The 23,920-nt window shown below is 36.3% G+C and overlaps 1 protein-coding gene across 4 annotated transcripts; it reads right to left on the bottom strand.

Moving 5' to 3' along the window:
• Positions 1–9,265: 9,265 nt before the first annotated feature.
• On the bottom strand, positions 9,266–23,646 carry LOC144706435 (symplekin). 4 transcript variants are annotated; one of them, XM_078579390.1, is made up of 27 exons: positions 23,261–23,646; positions 22,117–22,279; positions 19,712–19,804; positions 19,468–19,567; positions 19,214–19,376; positions 18,455–18,632; positions 18,080–18,217; positions 17,531–17,998; positions 16,897–17,421; positions 16,422–16,490; positions 16,007–16,120; positions 15,680–15,925; positions 15,299–15,346; positions 15,086–15,214; positions 14,573–14,716; positions 14,105–14,167; positions 13,932–14,042; positions 13,772–13,855; positions 13,643–13,690; positions 13,311–13,385; positions 12,617–12,712; positions 12,450–12,530; positions 11,892–11,963; positions 11,259–11,303; positions 10,674–10,757; positions 9,715–9,818; positions 9,266–9,613 (listed from the first exon to the last, which is right to left on the bottom strand). In XM_078579390.1, the coding sequence occupies exons 1-27, from the start codon at positions 23,386–23,388 to the stop codon at positions 9,571–9,573; spliced, it is 3,612 nt and encodes a 1,203-aa protein (XP_078435516.1). In that variant the 5' UTR covers positions 23,389–23,646; the 3' UTR covers positions 9,266–9,570. The 4 variants fall into 4 exon arrangements, with proteins under 4 accessions (XP_078435516.1, XP_078435513.1, XP_078435515.1 ...); XM_078579387.1 differs by having other exon boundaries at positions 9,266–9,460; XM_078579389.1 differs by having other exon boundaries at positions 9,266–9,460; positions 16,960–17,421.
• Between the last annotated feature and the right edge of the window lie 274 nt (positions 23,647–23,920).

The raw sequence follows: 23,920 nt of genomic DNA, 5'->3' as shown, positions 1-23,920 counted from the left end.
TATCCATGAAATCTTGAATGCACTGGATCTCCCCTTCTTTACTTGAGTTTTTATGCCAAATATTAATTTTCCTCTCGATCCAGTCTCACTAGAAGCATCATGTGGATGAGAAAGATATGAAAGTTTAGGACACTAAAATATGATTGGCATACATATCATAGGAGGGTACACCCCATTACTTGTAATATTTGAGAAAGTTTTATAGATGTCCCTTGGAAATTTTCATGAAACTCTGTTTCCTGAAAAAAATTAAGAAAACTTCCCCAACATGCAGTATATCCGCTAATGTTTGTAAATATGATGTGTGGCCCTCTAGGACTAAATATTAGTATAGTTAAATATTCTACAGGCCCGGTAATTTTTTTGGCCAACCTTATTTATTGACTATATCAGCATGTAGTTTAATAAATCAATTGTCAATGTAGTCCAATGAATAGGTTGAGTTGCCAGCCCTGGTGTCAAGCTATACCTCTTGCTATTTATGATACAAAAGATTATGTTGTCTCTATCATGAAACTATAACAATCACCAATTTTCATGCATGTGTAATCTTTCATCTGAATGATATTCTTAAATGAATTAGGGTATGGTAAAAATGTGATTAATACTAATCAATGTCAAATTCATTGGCGAACACCTTGTCTGATGTTTCCACAACCATGGCAAGAGATTTAACTAAATCTTTTTTGGTTAGTCATGGATATTTTGTCTGTAAGTGATTATCAAATATGTTCAGATAGTGGCTCCATCCATCAATCTGGGTTTGACTAGTCAGTCAATGGAACTTTTCCATCAGGATATCCCCTTCGGGCATGATTTCCTTAGTAAAATAAGATAAATATTTTTACTAAAAAAATCTTCAACTTTAAATGATACCTTGCCTCATTTACGTGCACAATAACACCATTGTTGTGACACAAAAAAGTAAATAGGTTTTATAATCATTAAGGAATGAATTGTGTAATGCTTTAGAAAATGAAACAGTTTTTGCAATCGAATTATCTCAACCAAGGTTAGTGGTTTTCTCCTTAACCACACTCCTGCCTTAACAGTTTACACTGCTATAATATACTCATCTTCAATCATAATGTTTGCTGTGATGCTCTACTTTAAACTTTTCATACAAAGTGCATCTCATTTTAATGTGAACCAGAATCTAGATGTGAATTTACTATCATCTTTATTGATACATAACAATGTGTACACAATGGATAAAAATAAGAGGTGTATATAAATTTCTGCATCAACGCATTTTATTTAATAAGGTTTAGGGTATGCTTCCACGGGATGGGAATGCCAGATCTCATTGATATAAAAACTCTATTAGAGTTTTAAGTACCAAATTCCATGTATTTAGAGAGTTTTACCAACCTCCTTGATCTTTCTATATAGTTCCTTTTTCCAAGTACGAAGCTTGCTTTTCATAAATCCCTTAATGTCAAAGATATTTGACAATCATTCCTTAATGTGGATAATATTCCTACATCGTCCCCAATGACTTGAAAACCCTCTAAGTAAAGGATTATTAAACTATTGGTTCTCACACTTGTCTTCATGTATATACACACAAAACATCTTCACTCTTAATGAAGACATGAGATTTGATTACATTATGGAAAACTCATCCAAACATAGAGGATCTTGCTTTAGTCCACAGTTAAAAATTATTTAGTTACACCCCTTGGATTCACAACCTTTATGTCATCTCATATATACCTTCATTAGTAAGGTTTTTAATTAAGGAAATAAGTGTTGGCATCCATGTGTTAAATTCCAGAATTATGGTGCGATGAAATGGTGATTTGGAATCTAATTGGTTTTGTCGTGGCAGATAGTGAGATGGTTTTGAAATATTCAGCTAGTTCTTTGAAACTAATCATTAAGGTTTTCCATTATCTTTTGATGCCATTTTTGCCTTATTTGTTTTGTTGGTTGAAGAGTTTCCTTCTAATTTATTGTGCCTATTTTAAGAAGTTACTGAATTCTAAATTTTTGGATTAAGATGTGGCCCATATTCCCTTCAAAATCCTGAAATCGTATTTGAGCCCTAAGTATTGTTTGTCCAGCTCCAGCTATCTAAGTGCTTCAGCTCAATAAGTGCTCCAATAAATTAGCTACAATAAGTGCTTCAGCTCAGTGATAGTTTTGCCATAAATACCTATACATTTGTAAACACGTGCAATGAAAAATTATTCATTGGTAAATTTCCTGACTTCAAAGAAATAAAGAAGAATTACCTAAAAAGTCCCATAATGCAAATAATGAAAAATATAAGTAATTTATAGATATTCCATTAATGATGAATTGAAGATGAATGAGTATAAAATCATTTAAAATTTACAGAAGCAACATAATTTATAATGTTATCAGAAGGCTTTTAGGAACCACTAGGTACTATTCTCTTCATTGAGAGATTCTTGAAGGTTGATGGACATGTTTAGTTTGTATATGTAGTGTGAGCCTTCTCCCATTGAGTTTTAAACTTTGACCATTATAAACAAATCAACACAAATTCACACTCAAATTTTTGAGAAATATAAAAGGTATCCCATCTAGACTTTAATTTTCCAAGATATATTTTAAATATTGACTTAAAAGGCAAACCTTTTGATTGTCATCAAAATTTATCCTCTATTTGAAACTTTCATTAGGCTGTAACGGGAGTTGTCACTTGGCATGAAGGCTGCTGCTTTGAGGTAGGGTACAATCTAAAGCTCATTTGACTTCCTGGAGGTTTTTCTTTTAGACAGCAGTTCAGTGTTGGATCTCGCCAATACAGCCACTTATAGTTTTCATTAATGAGATATCTTTGATTAAATTCCCATTGAGTTTTTGGGTAATCAGCTCACATGCTGAAAGTATTCAATTTTTTGTATTTCTTCATAATTTTATTCTTTTACTTCACTCCTGAAGTTGTGCCATGTTGCCTTTCTTTATTTCCTAGAGGATAGGTAGCACACCATCAGCGTGCAATGCATGATTCTACTTTGTTTAATGCAATTGACAGGGTGGACAGTCTACCAAAAGATAACATAGATTCACCTGGCCAGCTGGTGGGTGACATGCTTATCTTGCATGAAAATTCTTAAGAGCAAGTGGATCCTCTAGTTGGGAAGCTGTGTGACAACATTCCAGAAAAAAACCGGCATATTCTCCTGAATAAGAAAGAGCAGACTCCATCGAAGAAGAGAGTGAGGTACAACTAGGCCATTTATTTCATGGAAGGCCTTCAATTTAGTTTTTATAATCCTTAAAATTCATAAAATTCATTTCAGATTTCCAATAATTCATGAAGTTGAAGCATTCTACTTCATCCTTAAAAAATTCCAATAATTTTCAACAAGGCCAATTAATGTCATCCTTAAAAATTTATGCTTCATCTAGTAGAAAAAACAGCTTCTTAATATACCAACACACTTTGTGCTCCAACTCCTTTGGACGATGACATTAATTGAAAAACATTAATAGATACCACAATCTGATCATTTAGAAATCATGAAAATTCTGTATGAACCTATATGTAGGAACATAAATGGAGTCGTCTTGATACTAAACTAGCTCAAGCCCAACCTTGTCCTGGAGAAATCAGTGTGTGCATGGACCAGCTGAGTATGGATGCTGGCCCATGGATTATACTCTTATCAAAGGTGGCAGTATCACACTCATATCAAAGGAACCTTATGTGACACTTGGTCATAAGGCTCTTCCCCTAGAATCTGGCCCTCCTAACTACTGCTTTTGCAACCTCCAGTAAACTAAAACTCCCGCCAACCTATCCTTCCAATGGAGGTTCAAAATGTTTCATTCATAAACCAGGTAGCTTACCTACTAAATGATACAAGCACTATAACCTTATCATCAGAAGCCAACTTTTGAGCCAGTAAGGGAGCCTTTTATGGTGTACAAGCTACCCCTATTCAAATGAATTACTCTTTTTATTTTTTACTTGATTTTATTTCATTAATAACATTTTGAAGGCTGATGTTACAATCATGATATTTGGTTATCCATATTTTAAAGTAAAGGATAGGTAACAAGAAACAAAGTGTGATTAAATCCATGATAGTGCCAGGCTATTGCAGTAAATGGTGAGGTATGACTGGTTGGGCCCCACAATTTTTCCTCTTCATTATATGTCTCTTTAAGATGTATTATGAACTCACAAAAGATTCTTTTAAAATATGTGTTTTCATTCTTAAATTCTTTTTAACAAATATGCACTTAATATTAAGGCATTTTATGTATTGGGTTCGTGGGTTTTGTAAAATGTGCAAATTTAAGGATCACATGACTAAAAAGATAAAATCAATTACAAATTTTGAAATTAAAAATTTTAAATGTATGCAGTTTATTTCAATCTTTTATGATTACTTAGACGTATTTCTACAATAAGTCATATACCAACATTAATATGTTAAACAGTTGCACTCTGCCCCCATCTTATGTCATCAATTTTGATGCAGTAAATTTGTATCATCATCATAGATCCAGATTAAACCAATACTTAAAATTTTATAACTCCGATTGAATAAATTCTTTAATGGTGAATTTGAGGTAGAACACAGATATATTGAAAAATTTAAAACTTTTATCAGACTTTTTACAGTGTATGGATCCTGGATGAAGGATGATGGAAATCAGGCTCAGAAATTATAAAAAACAGATGCTTAATAATATTTTAGTGACATGGAAATTCAAAGATCTCACTGAAGAAACATAATTTGTACATTCTCATATGGTTGTCTTCAAAGCAAAAAACTAGCTCCAAAAATGATCCTAACAAATTAAGGAATACACAAAGCCGGTACTACCTAGAATATCAGTAGATATTTCCTGAGATCAACATCTGATCTGTTGTTTTCCATGGAAGATTCGTTGATTCAATCTAAGATTCCTCCATCTCTCAATAGATTCATGTTTTTTTGAAACTAACCGATTTTTCTGTTTATCACAGTTTTAAAAAAACACAACTCTCTCAAATATGGTTTATTTTTCACAAGGTCTGCGAGAGACAATGTTGATAACTGATCATTAGGAGAGAAATAAGCATTTTATTTTAAATAAAACGTCGATCAAACGATTATGGATGGTCATACTTTTGATACTCAAAAAATAATATGGTAAAATATCATGGGTCATATACCCCCACATTCGTTGACTCTAGGTCGACCATGTTGAGACCTAGTCAACTTGTTAGATATGGAACCTTGATTACAATTTTATTGATTCAGTTCTGGATAAGCCAACTTGGCCAAGTTTTCATATGATATCAAGTAAGATAGATGTGCTGGAACATTGAATCACTCCCATAGCTCATCAAGGCCATCAATTTCTTAAGTAAATTTAAATACAGACAAAAAAATACATAAAATTGTAATGATTTTTGGAAACTTATAGAATAGTTTGTGGCTTTGTCATATTCATAAGACTTAATATTGATTTTAAAATACATTATGGAGAAAGATACATTTTTATCCATGACTGATGCAAAATAGTAAAAATAAATCATTACCTAAATTATTTGAATACAATAGATACATAAAGTAAATGTCATGCTAACATATTATGAATGTATCTGATCATACCTCCCCTACATTAATCATTGATATTACCTTCTAAAAGCCATCTAATAAAACATACTGAAATCCCAAATTGTTAATTAATTATATCATGAGTTGAGAATTTACAGTGGATGAGTTAATTATCGTGCTTCTAGTTATTGTAAGTTGGATAATAAAGTCAAAGTATACAGGAAAATCTTGAAGTGGTGGCATTACACTAACTATATGGTTCATTTCATGATTTTAAACAAGCATATGAATTTACATATTAGCAATCTCACTAGAAATAAGTTAAATTTGATTCAATTATATTCAAGAAGGTATCATGACCCAGCTTCTCCCAACAGGGATGATTTGAACAAATTTCATTCCTATGCTTTGTGGCTTAGGGTAAGATGCCTAAAACATGAGGTTGAAAACTTGTTCCACATTAATCTATACAATAAGTGGATAAAAGCTGTAATTTTCATTAATTTGAATTTTTTTAAAATTTTATTGATAATCTTAAAATATTTGGTTTTTAAATTTTTTTTTGCCTGTGGAAGAAGGATCACACATTAATGTTTTAATAAAACTAGAAACTTAGTCGCACAATATGTACACCGTGCTTAAAATACAAAGACAGATTGAAGTGTGTTTATTTTCATCAGAGATTTTTTACTTACTAGTAAACCAGAAATTAAGGATATTTTTTCATTTACAGCTTCTGATTTATAAACAATTATTATAATACTTACTAGCACAGAGGTTTTATGGGTTGAATCCATAGGGAGAAAGTATTAAATAAGTGAAGTTATCTATTTCTTATGATTTTTATATACTTTTCAGTAATACATATAATTCCATAAAATTAAAATAATAGTTAATTCAAAATAACTCTAAAGGATAACAAAATAATTTTCCTAATTAACCTTATTTATTCAAGATTTATAAACTAAACTGTAGAATTTTGAAGGATTTTTATGATGAGAATTAACAAATAAATATTATTAAGGTACCTTGACTAGCGCCAAGGTACTGTCAGGCAATCATAATTTTAGTGTTGCAGTTTGGGATGGAGATGGTTGCGAATATGTGCCAGCAAGAAGCAGAATAAAGCGAGTTATTAAGATTTTATTGTCACTGGTGGTGACACAGATGGAAGATGGTACACATCTTCTGGCCCCTGAGTGGGAAGTGGAGCAGGTGATGGTGAAAACCTGGGAAACCATCAATGGTAACTTATGAAAAAAAAAAGAGGGACACACTAACCTCATCATCATGTGCCCAACACGCGGAGTGGTGCTTTCTGCACATAAGTGATTATCTGAACATTAATTCTTAACCCGTATAGTTAGCAAGTTGCATCAACCCTCAAGCCAGCTGCATGCCGTTAATTCGTATCCCCTTTCCTCTTTATCTTTCTTCTTATGTCTTAATTAAAAAATGACATTCAATAACTCCCTACATATTAATCATTCTTCAATTTCTCTATATATCCTATCCTACACATAACATTTATGTATTTATTCATAAATTATTAATTCTTATTTCTACTTACTACTTATCTTCCATCTTTTCACTATCTTCCTATCATCACTTTATATCTTCCATTATTCTCTTATTACTGACCTCATTATCTTATTTTCCTTAACCCAAACTCAAACATTAGATCAATCTCTAAAGGCCAATCCCTGTGGAGATGACCTCACTCCTATTTTACATATTGGCTGAGTTTCTATAATTACAAATTTAATTTTATTAAAACAAATTACATTTACAATGACATTGAAAATAACACCCTAATTTTTGTTCATTGGATACTGACTGAACTAAATCATTTGAAATTATATGCAATCCTTCAAATCAAGAAATAGATGCTGTGTAGTGTAAAATAATTGAAAATACGCCAGTTTTCATTTGCTCTAGCGTAAAATAATCTCAAATGGTGAACTGAAATATAGGATCAGATAAAATTATAATATTATATTCAAATGAAAAAAAATTAGAGAATTTATCATTATGCTTTAATATTATCATCTTGATAGACCATCAAGCCATAATCTATCTTTTGAGAAGGTAAGATATACTCTAAGGCTAATAACTTGAAGTTATTAGTTTAATATTTTTATTTTGAATTAAAGATAAGAAAGAGATCTGAGAATCAAGTAGGTGCCCACTTCTCTCTGTTTAGTGGAGCAGAATGTGATAGAGGCACTCCAAAGGGCATTCATAAATTGAAAATTAATGAGAATAATAATCCATGGATTGGATGACTTTTAACATTTCGTAGTTTTTGGGGAAATAGCATGGACATTACCTATAATATGAGTACTTCCGGAAAGACTAAAACGTGTGTTCTGGAGGGCAAGTAAAATATCATTAAGATGTTTTCCACAAGAGCAAATCATGGGTATTCAGACTATGAGAAGTGATAAACCGTGGAGGTAAAAAATCATTGGCAATAACCCATGACAATGCAGGCCAGCATGCTAGGAGCACCTGCTAGGGCAAACTAAGGTAGACCCCAGCAGATCAGAGGCACCTAGCTCCCATTCCAGACTAGCACCAAGTGGCAGGCCTGTGGGGGCAAGGAGAACCATAAACCCAGCTATTTAGTCCCCCCCACAAAGTTGGCCCAACTCAACCCCCGGTCTACCCAATACTGACCTTCCGAAGAGTATTGGGTAGAATCATCTAGCCAGGATTCATCAATTGAGTCAGGACGACATATCAACCTGAACCAAAGTCAACGCGTCCCAAAATCAACCCAATCTCACTATCTCCTCTTATGGACAGTTCAGCTCAGTTGACTCATGGATTGGCTCGGCCAACTCGACCCCTGGTCTACCGTACCTCCTACCTGCCCTCGTGGATTGGCGCATCTGTTAGCCATCCGATAAGTTATTTTAAGAGGATCCGACTGCCAAGTCCTTCATGGGTGCTGCACCCAAGAATGATCTTGTTCTGCCAATGCTAATTGAATATCTTCTCATACAATCAAACCCAACCCCAACCCGCCTGAGGTTTATTCTAACCATGGGGTGGTTGGTAGGGTCCAGGTCAGGGTCAGTTAGTCAAGTCAGGATGGCAGACCTGCTTGAGTCAAAGTCAACCCCTTAACCTCTCTCATGAGGGTCAATTGTTTTTTTTTACAGGAAACTTCTTATATTTCCTAAATTAAGAAGTCATCATACCTAAAGGGAGGAAGAGAGAATCCAATATCATCAATTGGGGGTCAGCCTAGTTGATCCATGGATCTGTTGGGACAAGTTAATCCAAGACATGCTGTCATGGGCATGCCTGCTTTGTTAATCCCTGAGCCAGATAGCTTAACCCTGAACTTTCTCCATTACCTCAATCAAGAAATCATACCTAGAGGACTATGGAAAAGGAAAGAATCCTATATCATTAATTGGGTCAGCTTAGTTGATCCAAGGATCAATTGGGCCAACTTAACCCTAGACCTGCCCTCTAGGACAAGTCTGATTACTAGACACCGATTCAGTTAGATTGACCCATTGATACCACCCCCAGGTTCCCATGATGTGAATCAGAAATTTTCTTAAAAAATCAATATTTTAGGTTTTGAGAATCAAGGAGAGAATTTGTAGACATTCAATTGATGGGAGACGAACATCCAAGTACCAAACATGTATTTTTAGTTTGTGAACAAGTAGCCCAACCAAAATAACAATTTGAAAATAGGCAAATCAGATGCTATATGGAGAAATTTATATCACCCCTTTACTCATAAACTATAGCAGTAGAAGACTTAATTTCAAATCATGGCATTGACTTCTTGCCGATGAAACTTACTGTGATATATTACAGATTTACGGGCACAAAATGAGCAGGAAGATGGCCATCCTTCACTCCTCTTTCTCTTCTCTCTCTCTCTACATCTCTCCTGCTCTCTCCTGTACAGAAGCCAAAGAGATTGAATAAACTGGCCTTCAGTGGACACAGGTTGGAAATGAGACCCCCCTGGACTTGTGGATCATGATCAACTCATGGGAGGGAAGGTTGATCACTGCTGTTCCCGAGAGAGACCCAGTATTTCCAAAGTGGGTCTATTTCCGTGGCAAATAATATCAGAGGAATATCATTAATTCCCGTTGAAAAAATGCTCAATAAGAAGATATGATAGATCAGTACTGGAAAAAAATAATACCTTGGTAAGGAAATAGTATTAGAGCCTTGGGAGGCATAGCTAGAGAGAGGGCTTCTGAGGTTAGGATGCTTCTGTAAAATGTTCTCCAGCTGCTGCGGCGGCAGCTGCAAGGAAGGTAATACGGTTTAGAATAGCGAAAGAGAGAAAGAGAGAAAGAGAGAAAGAGATAAAGAGAAAGTGTGAGTGCGAGAAGAGGAAGCAAACAAAGTGAGAGAGTCTGGAAGAAAGAGGGCCTGGGAGAGATGAAGAAAAAATAAATATATACAAAATGCGAAAGAGAGAGGCAGAACAGAGGAGAAAAAAGGAAGAGAGTGAAACAAAGAGAGGAATAAAAGCAAAAGAAAGAGAGAAATATACAGAGAGAGCAACAGAGAAAGTTTCTGTGAAAAAGGGTTTGATTACCTTTGAAGAAGGAAATTTTGAAATAGCCAAGGACGGCCAAAAAGATATAACAGAGGCGATAAAAGGCAAAGAGTAAAAGAATGGAATATTGAAACAGAGGGAGAGGTAGAGAGCGGTAGAAAATATTCTTTTCAGTGTAGAAGGCTTGAATTAATATTGAAGAATAATAGAAAGAGTGTGTGAGAGAGAGAGAACCAATGAGATGGAGAAAAGAGGGAAATAGATAGGAAGAGGAGACAGAAAAGAAGAGGAGAATGAGAAACAAAGAAGATAGAAACAAAGTGAGAGAGAGCAATGCACAAGAATTTTGTCAAAGAACCTGGACTTCATGAACTTTGAGGAAAGAGAGATAGAAAGAGCCAGACAGAGAGCAAGAGAGAGAGAGAGATATCAAACAAAAAAGATAAAAAGGGAGAGAGAGAGAGAGAAATAAAGAAAGAATGAATGAATGCGAAAAAGAAAAAGCGAGGGAGAGAGGAGTGGAAGAGAGAAAGAGAGAAGAGAATGAGAGCGAGAGAGAGCGTAGATAAGGATTGTGTGAAGGTGAATTTGATTACCTTCAATAAAACACCAAATGAGTGGGGCTGGGTCTGTGATGCGCATTTAAGGAAGCCAGGCCATAACTTTGGCATCCTCCACACCTACGTGAAAATTTTAACAAAATATGATAACTTTCATGACATGAAGAATGCTTCTTATTCATAATCCCCATGCCTATTCTCCCTACAGAAACTCTTCCATCAAAGTGGCCAATAAAAAGCTGGTCACTCCGTGATTTAGTAGGAAAAAAATGGTGTTTTCCAAAATAAATCCCAAACTCCATTATAACTAGGGGATAGGAGTCTGCACCATCTGATCCATCAGACTCGTAGATCGATTAAGGTTATGGAAAGAATCGATCAATCATTGATCATCCCATCTCAACCAAATATTTTTTTGAATCGATCAGGCTTTTGATAGATCATGATCACTCGTCCGATCAATTAGCTCTGTTGATCTAATCACGATCAAGGCAGTTCGATTGATTGATTGATTCTTTTGTTCTGACCTTGATTCTGCCGGCCCGGTTAAATCCACAAGAGCAAAATAAAATAGAAAACCATAAATTAAAAAAAGGAATTCTTGAGAACTGGAGTGCTTACCTGCATCGTCACTAGTTTTGAAAGGATCTCCATGACATAACTAACCTATAAACAAAGAAATAAACCGTCAGGCAAACTGGGAAAATGCTTATCCAAGACGCAAAAACTTTAATTTTCAAGTAGAAATCTGTGAATAGCTAGTGTTGCCTTTGACAATGAAATATGACCCGGAAATAATGGAGGCCAAATTTTAGAGAAAAAACGTTGAAGCAACTAAGGCTCGGTGAGTTAGAAACAAAAAAAGAGGATATGAAAACAAGAACTAAATCAAGTTTTGTGGTAATGCTTATTCGAAAGTATGTAGGTTACAGCTTCACGTCTCTGTGGACAAAATTTTTTCATACCATCTATTTAATACGAGCTCAAAGCCACTTATTTGAACGCATATAAAAACTAATAGAGCTACAATCCCCATTACAAAGGGGAAATAAGAATTAAGCCGGGGGCAGAGGATTGAAATATTCACGGAAACTCATTTCTTCATGTTATTGGACACATCCACTCTGCCTATTTTCTTTTCTTACTCTTTTAGGGAGAGGATAGTTCAAAAACACTTAAATATAAATGAGTAGTTTTCAAAAAATAATCAGAAAAAACACTATTATATGTATATATTTATTCCAAAAAAGGTACCAAAGATGGATATGCGTCAATAGCTTGGATGACGGTTCTCATGAAGAGAAGTGGTAGAGGCGTTCGTTTAATCTGTAGAAAAAAGACACATTAAAAATTATTTAGACTGCTCAATAAATAACACAACCACTAAGATCAACACATTCAGAGGCCTGCCATATCCATATGAATACAGAGGAGCCTACTCTTTTTTATTGCAAGTCAAAATGAACGTAAAAGGAAGGAAATTTTTTATCAGATCAAAAATTCAAGATTGAATATGCACGCGTATGACTCAACATCCAGGATGATAATGAAGAGTTATCATCAACCTTCCTGGGGACAATCAACCCCATATCTAGTTTATAATGTATAACCCATTGAACTATAATTTATGTAATTTAATTTTTTTCTCATAATGCAAGTCCTCTATTTCAACTCTCTCATATGAAAAGAACTATGATGAGATCATCATCATAATCATCATTCATGTGGCAGATGAATGATGAAGACAATGCAGATCAGTGTGGACGACGAATTTGTCATCGTTATACAAGCATATGCACAAGCACCACTTACCAATTCATCGAGTGCTTTGACCAAGACATTCTGGGTAAAAACCGTTCGCTGCTCAAAGCAAGTGCCGCAAGCTTCCATGATCTGCAGTATTTCAAGAACATGTTCATAAATTAAGATCGGGAGTAAATGGTAAAATCTGTCAAATTAAAGAACGAGAAAGATGTAACCTTTTTCAGGGGAACTCCATCCTTTTCGGGACTAATATCATGGATGGCAACAAGCACCTCTGCGGGAGTTAGTGCTGGACCCGTATGAGCGGATCCCTGACGTCAACAAAAAAAGTTTGAAAAGTCAGTTCAGAGAGAGACTAGATCATGACAACTAAAGTCTATTCTATTGCGACATCGAGGAGAAAGAAATGAGGAAGAGAGACGGGTTGGCAGACGGATGATGATAAGTCATTATCATCATCATCCCTAAATATTGACGAAGGACAATAGCAATGACATTGATAAATGACAGTGATGACGACTTCAACTGATGGATGTCAATGACGATGACAATGACTTTAATAGATGGAGGATGATAACTATGATGGCTCTAGGAAACTGGATGAGAATGACAAATAATTTTCGTTCATGTCTCTTGTGCTCATGCCGTTTATACAGATGTCAAACCCTACTCTTAAAAATCTCACACTTTTCTGCAGAAGGATTAACGATTAGTGATCATCACTGTCATCCCCAAATATCATCATCGGTTTTTTGATATGAACGAGTGACAATTATGACAGCACCTGGAAATAGGATGACTATGACGAAAATGATTGTCATTGTCAGCATCATCATTATCAGTGTATATCCTCGTCATTGTTGATGCTGAACCCCAAATCAGAGAAATGATTTCATTATCCAGAAATACCTGCAGTATGCGAGCCAGAGCCGTCTGGAACTTTTCGGATGGGAGATCAGTTAGTCTTGGAAATATCGGCAATACCTGAACAAAAAACCCGTGTCACATTATAAACTTCACTCTGGCAGAGTGGTCTTCATATTATTATACAGGCGCACACGTTTCAAGAAATGTGAATAAGAACAGGAGGAATTTTGGTAGCACATGAAGAATTTATTATGAAGATGAAGAACTTAACATATTTTCAGTAGAATGAAGACAATTATGTTGTGGCTAAACTGATCTTCATACTAGATAGATAGCAGCAAGAATCTTATTAAGAAAGCTAAGTTGAAAGTAACCTCTTCTTTCGACAGTGATGAAAGTATCGGAATAAGAATCGCTGCATCCTGCATGCAATCAAACATGATTGAGAACCCACCAAAAATAATCAACTCAGAGGGATTTAGAAGGCAAGCTTATATTATAACCTTTAATTTTCTCTGATACAACTGTTTGACTGTGGTTATCAGATCGGGGGAAGGGAGCATCTCCTCAGTCAGCACTTGCAGTACCTTGAGGATAAAGAAAAATATCTCAAACCCTATGTAGAAGTAACGACCGACACAACGCTAACACCAGAAGACTTACCGATGAAATAAGGTTTTCGCTTCCATTGGGAAAGAGAGATATAGTCAGTAGCAGTTCGGGGCAAGAGGGACCCAACTTCCTAGCAAAGTCCAACACATGCCAATGAATAGCCTGCATGATTCCATCAAACATAAGATGTTTTCGTGAGTTAAAGAATACCAAAGAAGAATTACCTGTTTGATGGTTTTCGGGGCTCTTCCATAAACTTCAAAGGCGAGTTGAAGAAGTTGTGGCTTCTGAAGAGACGGGTGAAAACTCAGCAAGACCAAAATTTTTAATGGGAGAAATAAAACAAGACAATGTGTTCGGTGACAATTTTGTCATCATCTTCGTCATCTCATCGTCATCTTCCACCAACGTGTTCACCATCCCCATCATCTATGGTTAGGATATAGATGATATCCTCATCTTTATCCTAGCTCTGTTGATGAATCAGGCAAACTCGTCACCATCATTTTCCTCATGTGGCAGGCAAATGACAAGATGGAGTCGTCATCTATATCCCCGCTTCCAGATAAATGACGAGAACAATGGCAACTTCATCATTGTCATCCCAGTAAAGATGAATGACAAGGACAGAGATGAGTTGTCACCGCTCCCAGCAACAGAGAACCCTGAAACAAGCAAATATCACAAAGTACCTTTACACATAATGCGAAGAACAATGAAGAGCGTTTCTGAGCATCGGCATATGATGTAGACTGGGTCCTCATAACGCTTTCATCCTCGGAAGAACAGGAGCTCAACAGCAGGGATTCACTAATAGAAGAATCTTGAGTTCCGTTCTACCAATAATAAACCCAAAGAAATCAGCCAAAGAAAAAGCTTTCGAGGGAAAAGATATGGGTCTATGGTGAGGTTGATCTTAGAGCCTCTTTCTCATCCCGAAGCTTGCAGCGGAACAGAAAACAAGGATTGATGGGAAAATAAACAAATTTCCAGAATTATCAGTGAAACAGGAATATTAAATCAAGTCATGATTTTCTAAAAGGTACCGGTTGTTCCAATAGTCAGAAAACGAAAAACAATTGTCCAGAGTGCAAAACTAAAGGTTTTCAATCAAAAAAATAAGAGATATGAATCTTTTTTATGAGAATGAAAAGCAAAGAATATTCCATAAAAACTCTAAAACTTTCAAGAAAATATGTCCGTACCTCTACACTCTGCTCAGAAGGGAGCCTTGGTATGAGATCTTGCTGATCTACAAGTGACAGGATCGTTCTTTTGGCGAATGCCTCTATATTTTCAGTCAGGAATCCTAGTGGATGAAGTTTGTTCGCAACCTAAACGAAGAGGCATTTTAGGCCAAGTTTTTAATAGCAGCTAATCTTTCGGCCAACAAGAGTGTGAAACAAACAAAAAATTACCAGCCGAATAGCCTTTCCTCGCACTTCATCCTGAAGATCAATGGCACACTGACCAAAGACAAAAAGTTCAAAACCTCCCCCAAAATTAAAAAAGTTTGCAACCAAGAATTGCATTATACTCATTAGCCAGATCAAGAAGCTCTCTCCTAGGTTAATTTTTACGGTGTCAAAAAATATTGAGATTGATCGAATAACAAATATTTAGAAATGAGTGTTGCTTATGATACCAATTCGTCGGGTGTTCATCCCTTGTTATAGTTAAAAAAAATAATAAGTGATATCAACTTGCTAATGTAACGCTGTCAAACTTATACACTTTTTTATGTTTCCTTATAATAGCCATGAAACAAATTATAATGACATAATATTAAGAATAAGTACCTTTAAAGCAATATCCAAACAACCTTGCCGGATATTAGGTCGAGCCAAAATCAGACTCCAAACAGCACCAAGACTTTGGGTGATGCGGTCACATTCTCGCACATCCTTCTCCTGTTGATCAGGCCCCAGTTTATGGCATTGGCCTTCTAACAAGTTCAAGATGGAAATGGGCAAAAGAGGCGCTTCATTGAGAAGCCTACTGAATGCCTTGTCCGAAGCAGGTAAGATGTTACACAAGAACTTTGCCTACAAGTTACAACAGGGAAACAATGATTATTCTGAGTTTATAACAAACTCAATCTTAAGAACTTTGGGAAATTTTCTTACTATGGCGAGCAGAAACTTTTCATAGACATCAGCAGCAGAAGATTTACATGGCTCTTTGTCAGACGCCATAACCGAATGCAAATGGTAAAGGATGTACATCACAAGTTCATGGCCCTGATGACAGACATATTCTTAGCACCTAACCCCTTATACGAATACATACAAAGTAGGCATCAAAGTGAATCAGACTTTAGAATGATACAGACAACAAGTGGGTTAGAGATAAAAGTCTTGTCGTAATCATCTACTCTTGAAAACCTCAACCTAAAACTCATTAGACCTCTCATGAAAAATCCTACGATCTGGTAAGTTTCCCCCATAAGAAGATGAATCTACCCCCCGTTGCTCAAATCGAAGTAAACTAATTTAAATAAGACATTCACAGATAAAAAGAAAATACCACAGATGAACACACCTTCAGCCGATGATAATCCTTAACAATATGCCTCTCCAATATACTAATAATATCACCATCTGCGTCAATCTGAAATTGATTACAAAGAGAAAATAAACATAAACTCAATAAATAAATTTAGGAAGCTCAAATTTTTATGAAAAATAAAACAAGGCAACAATAAAGTGAACTGCCATTCATATAAGATGTTATTGGCAGCCCTAGAGAGCAGGATTATCATTGTCTTCAGATGACCATCCAAACCAATAATCATCATATTTTTCTTTAAAATAACAGAACATCATAATTTGAGTACATCCTTTCAGAGAATCATATTTTTAGTAAAACACAGCGAGTATCAAGTAAGCAGTAATCCAACTGCAACATAAATATACAGATGAGAAAATAATGCTGAATTCTTTTTGAAATAAAATAATACTGAAACAAACCACATTTTGACTACATACGAGTAATGCATGGGAAAGAAAGCCTCTACCTGTGAAACTAACCGCGCAAGTAAATACATGCGTTCATCAGAGTAGCCTGTAGCCTGGATTACCTTGTATGACTCAGCAATTCGTTCAATTGCTAACGCACTCAATGACTTTCTCTGTTCATCAGTTAAATCGACAAAAAGTGGTGGCAAGGGCAATTCGATAGCAGATTCTTCAGGAAATGTTTCACTAGAAACAGCAGAAGACTGATCCAGTTCTGACATGGAAACATCAACAGCATCATTTCCAGTTACTTCAGGTGTAGCTGATGGTGCTTCTATATCTTGGTCAAGTGGAACGGAAAGAACAGGCAGAGATTGCCCACCCTCCAAACCCTGATCTGACAACACATGACTCTCTTCTGCTGCCACTTTGTCATCAGGAAGACCAGAGATGTCTGAAATCGCCATTTCACTCTTTGAAGTTGAGGGCGTTACGCTATTCTCGGCCTTCGGAACAATGTCCGCACCATTGTCCACGCTTGGCCCAGTCGCAGTTACCCGACGAGGATCGAGACGACGCGGATCCTGAGGAAATTCAGCAATTAATCATTGACAAAATAACAGAAATCCCCAAATAATTGTTCCAAGTAGAGACTTTTTTTTGAAGAAATGTTCCAAGTAGAGACTATATTACTCTTCTGGGATCCCGCTTTGCTTCAGCAGATTGAATTTGCGCTGCATCAGGCATCGATGCACTTACTGCTGATGAAATTCCAGCAGAGTCAGCCCCAGAATCAAAAGAGGATGGTCTTGCTGCTTTACTGTACAAGGGCAGAATCTTTGGCAAGTATCTCATATTTAAAATCACCATATCTGCCAACAAGTCAGCCTGCATTTGTGATATTAGAATATCTAGGGATTCTGCTCCTCTTTCCCCTTCGGCCAAGAGTGCACCGACCATAATAATCATTTGTTCAGCAGGCGTCAGCTCGCTATCCAGCAAAGAAATCTTGGAAGGGGCTCCATTTCCTGAATCGACATCACCATCAACTAAATCATGTCGTGGTTTTTTCACAATCACGCTGTCGGAGATCGAAACACCGTTATCTGCCACTGGCATAGATCTCTTGGCCATGGTCATATCCATAGATGGTCTATCATCCTGTCAAATTGAAAGAAATACTCAATCATTAATCCTAAAAGAATACATTAATAAGAGTTATGTTGAAGAGTAGGAGATCACCTTACGAATGAAAGATAGTCGAGGATCTCGCGATGCGTGCTCCGCGTTCTTTAACATTTTGTCACTCTGTCTAATAATATGCTCAGTCGGTTCTCCCGGTACTAATGATCTCAAAGCACGGATCAACTTCTCTCTTGACTGGCATAAAACAAACAAAGCTGAATATTCTGAAAAGTAAGAAAAAACTAGGAGAGATTCATGTTTATTGATGAAAAAATAAACATTCTAGGGAAACCCACGGACATATCCTGCAATTCGTGCATCACACATTTCCTAGGTTCACCAACCTTATTTTTTCAAGAGTGATTAAACTTAGGGTTTCTGCAGCCTCCATATCGTTTTTTGGTATGAACAATATTGAAGTTTAGCCCTTACTTCTATAACAAATGGATGCTGGGTGGATCGTAGAAGGCTGGCAAAGACCGTCTTTAGTGAATATCGAACGCTAATAGCATGACCTCCCTCTATAGTACGTGAGTCCGGATCGAAAGCAAGAAGTTCTGACAAAATACGTTCGTAGTACACAGGTCTTTTCCTTGCAATAGCTGAAAGACTTCACAAAACCAAAAAAAAGTTATATTTAATTAAAATTTAAAAAGAAGAAATAGCCTAGACACAGAGAGACCTAAATGCAGATACAAGAACAGAGGACGATGTAAAATCAAGATTATTAGAAACTAAATATCAACAAAATACAATTGCTCATTCGATTTCCTAGCAACACAGTCGTTAGAAGAAAATAACTAAAATAGAACACAACCTGAGAACAAAGTTCAGTATTACCAAAACACGAACTTTGGAGCTTTACCAGAATAGCAAAGCACCAAGGATTTCATGTAAATTTACAAGAAAACAAGGGGAGCTATTATAACCTTCTAGACAACTAAAATTACCTTTTTAAACTTCACTAAACCATCGGGCTGGAACAAAATAATAACTGTAAAACTTTTATGTCATATGGATGAAAATACAGATATTAGGGCAACCATTAGCAACAGAAAGTCATACTTTGAAGTTTTGATTTCGTTATACAACATGCATTTACTTTGTTATATAAATCATCCATGAATAAAGAATTCGACAGATGACCAACGATCATTCCAGAAGAGGGACATCACAATTTCATAAAATTACCAGTGTATGTTGACAATTGTCAACGGAACAGGAGAAGTGCTGGCTGATTGCAAAAGATTGAGCATAAGCCCAATTGATTTGTTCACTTCGAATGAAACTAAAGATTGCTCAAAAATTGGATGGAGTCCAACTAATCTTGCAATCTCAAAACTCCTCGCTCTTTCTGGTTCAAAATCAACACCACGACATTTGTTTTGAGTACGAAGAAAATCCATATGTAATCATTAAATTTAGTCCTGGGATGGGTTTAAAACCTTCAGCGGGTGCCCCATGAGCAAAAGAATCTGGCGTGAATCGCAAAACATACGCTTCCAGAAACTTCACCGCCAATAACCTTACTGATGCTGGACCAGGCTGCAAATTTCGAAGAAGAAGGCTTAGATAGTTCACTATAAAGAGAATCTCGCTTCTGCAATTTTTCCGTTCATGTGTGGAAAGATAAAATAAATTTAAATAAAACCAACGTGAAATAAGAAGCATAAGCAAATTAGTTCGTACGTGTGCAGCCAGGCCAGAGACCACATCCTTAAACTTAACCATCCATGACCACATGTCCTCCAGCCATCTTCCTACTTCACCAAAACGATGAAGCTGAAAAAGCATTGAAATCATGCTTCCAAGTCAGTCTCGGTTGAGATTTGTCGAAAGTAATTTATCAAAAAAAGAACTCAAATGAAAAAAACATGGATTTCAAAAGTTTTCCTAGATCAGGATAAGTTTTCCAAACGTCTAGAAAACCAGTGAGAAAGAAAAAATTCTGCAATAACTCAGCCAAGTGATCGTGGACATTCCCAGAATCAAATGGACCATAAACATATTTCTTGTAGAAAAAAACATTGAGAGATAATTTTACATACCATTCAATGAACAATCTCAACACATATTCCAATGATAAAAATCTAGAACTTTATGATTGAAAAAAAAACAGATTTCTTCAGGATTAATATTATCTAAGTATATTTGGATATAAACATTATGGTAGAGAGTACATTATCATAATAAAAGAAACTAAGAAATTCTAAATGATAAGACTTGACATGTGTCAGACGTAAGGCAAAAGTCAGTTCAAAAATTATAATAGGTATTTCTGTGTAATTCTGTCTCTTCCCGTTCTTGATTTAAGGTAAAGGAAACAAAATGAGAAGTATCGCGATCTTGCCACACAATAAGTTCTAAGGATCCATACAATAAAATCTAAGGAGGTGAGGTTTTATCCAGCAACTCCCTTGAACTTTCCACCATCCAATTATCATGTCATCCCCACTCTTTCATCTTCTACTCTGGCATACATATATGCATGCATAGATCTCTACATTTCATATCCTCCAGATTCAACCCAAATGATTTGTTATCAGCAAATAACAAACTGAGATCGGAAAAAAGATTTTAGATCCTTTGGCTATCAGAGATCATAAATATATGCGTTTAGCAATATTGAAGAAGCCAAAACAATGACGCACAGGAATCATGAAGTGGAGATTGCGGGAGCTTTTCCCATGTAGAGAGAAAAATCATATGTTCCGATAATGTGTAAACTCGAAAGAATCAAATTCTATACGTGGACTTTTTTAGACAAATGAAGATATCTAAATGAATATGAGCAACGGATCAGACGGAAGGAATCAATCTGGTAATATCACAATCCAGTTGAACCAACCACCTAATACCAAAAGGTTTAAGAAGACGACCATCTGAAGAAAGACAGATTATCCAGTTTAATCCAGCTTATCTGAAGAAAGGCAGGAATGAGACGACTAAATCAAAGAACAGGGATCTCTAATTTTCCGTATGTATACTCTATTCCATATTAAGGGTGGGGCCTCCAGATTAGTTTCTACATTACATTTACAGTTTTAAGGACAGAAAATTTCGCGAGAGATTTTTTATTAGAGACGTCAAAGAGGGCAAATTTAGAATGTATACCGTTCTATCCTTCCTAATCATCAAATTCTAGACAACCCTCATCTAAGGGAAAAGGAGTCCGCAGCTTGGAAGCAATAAATCAACAGATGAAACTTTATTTAACAGTAGCAGGACAGCGTATTAACTATCTGCGTTGAAGCTTAAGAGTAAGGGACGGAGGTCCCATACAGTAAAAACAGGAAATTTGAGTACATGCCACTGAGAAACAAAAAGTTTTCAAAGGACAGAACCGCAAATTATTCAACTTCGTACAGCGTTAGAGAACCATGAGGTGAGATTACCACTTTCCGAGCAACAATAAGCAAAATTACGTGCACAACAACACAAATAAGTTCACAAAAGCGTTTGCACATACGTAAGTACTGAAATAAAAACACAAACGCAGATAACAACAGGCATAAAAGAACTTTTAAACACTCGTGCCTGGTTTCCCATGAGAGCCCATAAGGCAAAAGTTATCGCCAAGTGAGTGATATGGATGTGACTTGGCTTTGAGCAGAGGCATTGATAATTATGATATGAGGCTTTTCCCCTTTTAACCCTGATTTGGAGTCTTTGAATCTTGAGTTAAACCTGATTGTTTCTCAATTCGCATGCCTGCTCATCTACAACCTTATTCTCACAAGAAATCTGCAGCCCGAATTGACTTAAACCTGAAGTGACTTAACCCTAATTCCCTCTCAAATCAGCATGCTTGCTCATCTACAATCTAATTCCCACTAGAAATCTGCATCCCTTATTGACTTGATCATAATTTTCCATCCAACTAAGATCGATGCGTCATGTTTCCTGAGTTGGGGAAAAAGTTATAACTCATTCCATGATCCTCGATTTTTCATGCACATTCCGCAGCAACCCATTGCTTCAAAGCATAAGAAGAGATTGCAAAAAAATTGTTCCAAAGCGACGGACTGAATTGAAATACAGAAATAATGTGGCTTTCTTCGCCAAATCTTGAATAACTGTTTTACACAGACGACCTGTAGAGAAATCTCTTCCAAAACAGTGCAAAAGAATCTCGTTCCGCAGACGACGGCTTGTCTAACAACAACCACAACTTCATGCTTCAAGAGGGACAGCAGGACTGGCATCAATGCAAGTGATCCTTCAGTCACATTGGGGCCCAGTTCTCCCAGGAGCCTACTAAGGAAAAAAAATCAGATTAGAGGCAAAAGATAAATCCAAAAAACATCATAATCTTAAGCACATGAAAATAAAACTCTTTCGATAATACTTAGACTGTAAAATGATGACATTGGAATTTTACATGCCTAACCACCACCTCACAGATGAAAAAGACTATAGTTTTCTTCGAGTGAGAGAGGTAATCTCAGTAAATATGCTTATCTAAACTCCACTTGCGGATCAACATCCTAAATAATGTTATTCTTCATAGTTCCTTAAAAGATATTCAATTTTATTACATAAAAATGAATTGAGTAAATTTCCGATGAGAGAAAAGTTTATTTGTGTTAAAATGAAGGGAAAATATCGTAAGAGATGATAAAAGACAGTTGAGCGATTTTCTTATTAAGGAAATAACTTCCAGATGAAGCAGTTAAAAGATTAAAGGTTTCTTTTGAAACAAAAAAAGATGCAAGCTTTTCCCTCCCCCCGATTGAAATCATATCACATAAGAAATCGAAAGCGATAAGAGTACGTTTTACAGAGTTGAAATGAATTATAACGAAATCACATTTAATAACGCAACTGATCAGATTCATTCTTTCAATCAAACAACCTCCCATCGTCTACACACATCAAGCACAAGCATACAACAGAGGGAAAAGGGAAGATCCGAACAAGACGAAGAAAGAGCATTCATATCCGAGGAAGACAGAAACCCACAAAAAATCAACCCCAAACCTACCCCTCCCCCCATCCACTACCCAATCCACGAAAAATTAAAAATGTCATGAATTTTAAAACGATGTTTAACTTTTTCATTCATAAACACAAACAACAAATTCAGAATCACACGCATGGAGGCAAACCCACCAACATCATCATCCGACATAGTCTCGCACATAAAACCCAGAAAAATGCAACAACCCAACAAGAAATCGCATTCAAACCCGACATAAACAGAAAACCCAGAACAGAAAATTCGCCCCCAAATCTTACGCAAGGGCGTGATAGGGTTCCCGGAGCTCGAATCCTCCGCGGTTGGCGCCCAGATCCTCGTTCATGGGCCTCCCCGGCATTCCGAACCCGTCGGGGCCAGCAGACCTTCCCCATCCTTCGAACTCCATCCCAGAGGGTGGGGAAGGCCGGGGAAGGCCCAGAGAATCGCCGTAGACGGCACGGAGAGGACCAAGAACGAGGCGGAGGAGCTCTTCGTAGGGTTTGAGAGACTGCCCGAGATGGGGGAAGAGACGACGCGCAGATACCCCTCTGAGAACAAATAACAAGGCTTGAAAAAAAACCAAGTATATAGAGAGTGCCCTGCATAGTATGTCGGATCTGGACCCATTAACTATCCGAAATGTGATTTTATTTGGGTATTTAGTCTGTCAATATTGGGGCTGAAGATGTTCATTTTTGTGGATCTGTTCAGTTGTATTATTGGACTTTTTATGGATATATTCAGTGGTGTTATTGGACTTTTTACGGATCTATTCAGTGGTGTTATTAAATTTTTTTATGGATCTGTTCAGTAGTATTATTGCACTTTTTATGGATATATTCAGTGGTGTTATTAAACTTTTTTATTGATCTGTTCAGTAGTATTATTGCACTTTTATGGATATATTCAGTGGTGTTATTAAACTTTTTTATTGATCT

Source organism: Wolffia australiana, chromosome 8 (assembly GCF_029677425.1).
Source record: "Wolffia australiana isolate 7733 chromosome 8, ASM2967742v1".
Taxonomy (NCBI): domain Eukaryota; kingdom Viridiplantae; phylum Streptophyta; class Magnoliopsida; order Alismatales; family Araceae; genus Wolffia; species Wolffia australiana.
Note: the sequence above shows the minus strand (reverse complement) of the source record. Positions and strands in the feature narration are given on the sequence as shown.

Bases quoted from the DNA above. Each gene is read 5' to 3' on its own strand.
- LOC144706435 (XM_078579387.1), bottom strand. From the start codon at position 23,388: ATGGAGTTCGAAGGATGGGGAAGGTCTGCTGGCCCCGACGGGTTCGGA. The intron at 19,805-22,116 runs GTCGTCTGTGTA...ATGCTTTTTCAG, and splicing joins TGGAAGAGATTTCTCTACAG to CTTCATCGTTTTGGTGAAGT. The intron at 13,386-13,642 runs GTTACTTTCAAC...TTTTTTGTTCAG, and splicing joins CATCACTGTCGAAAGAAGAG to GTATTGCCGATATTTCCAAG.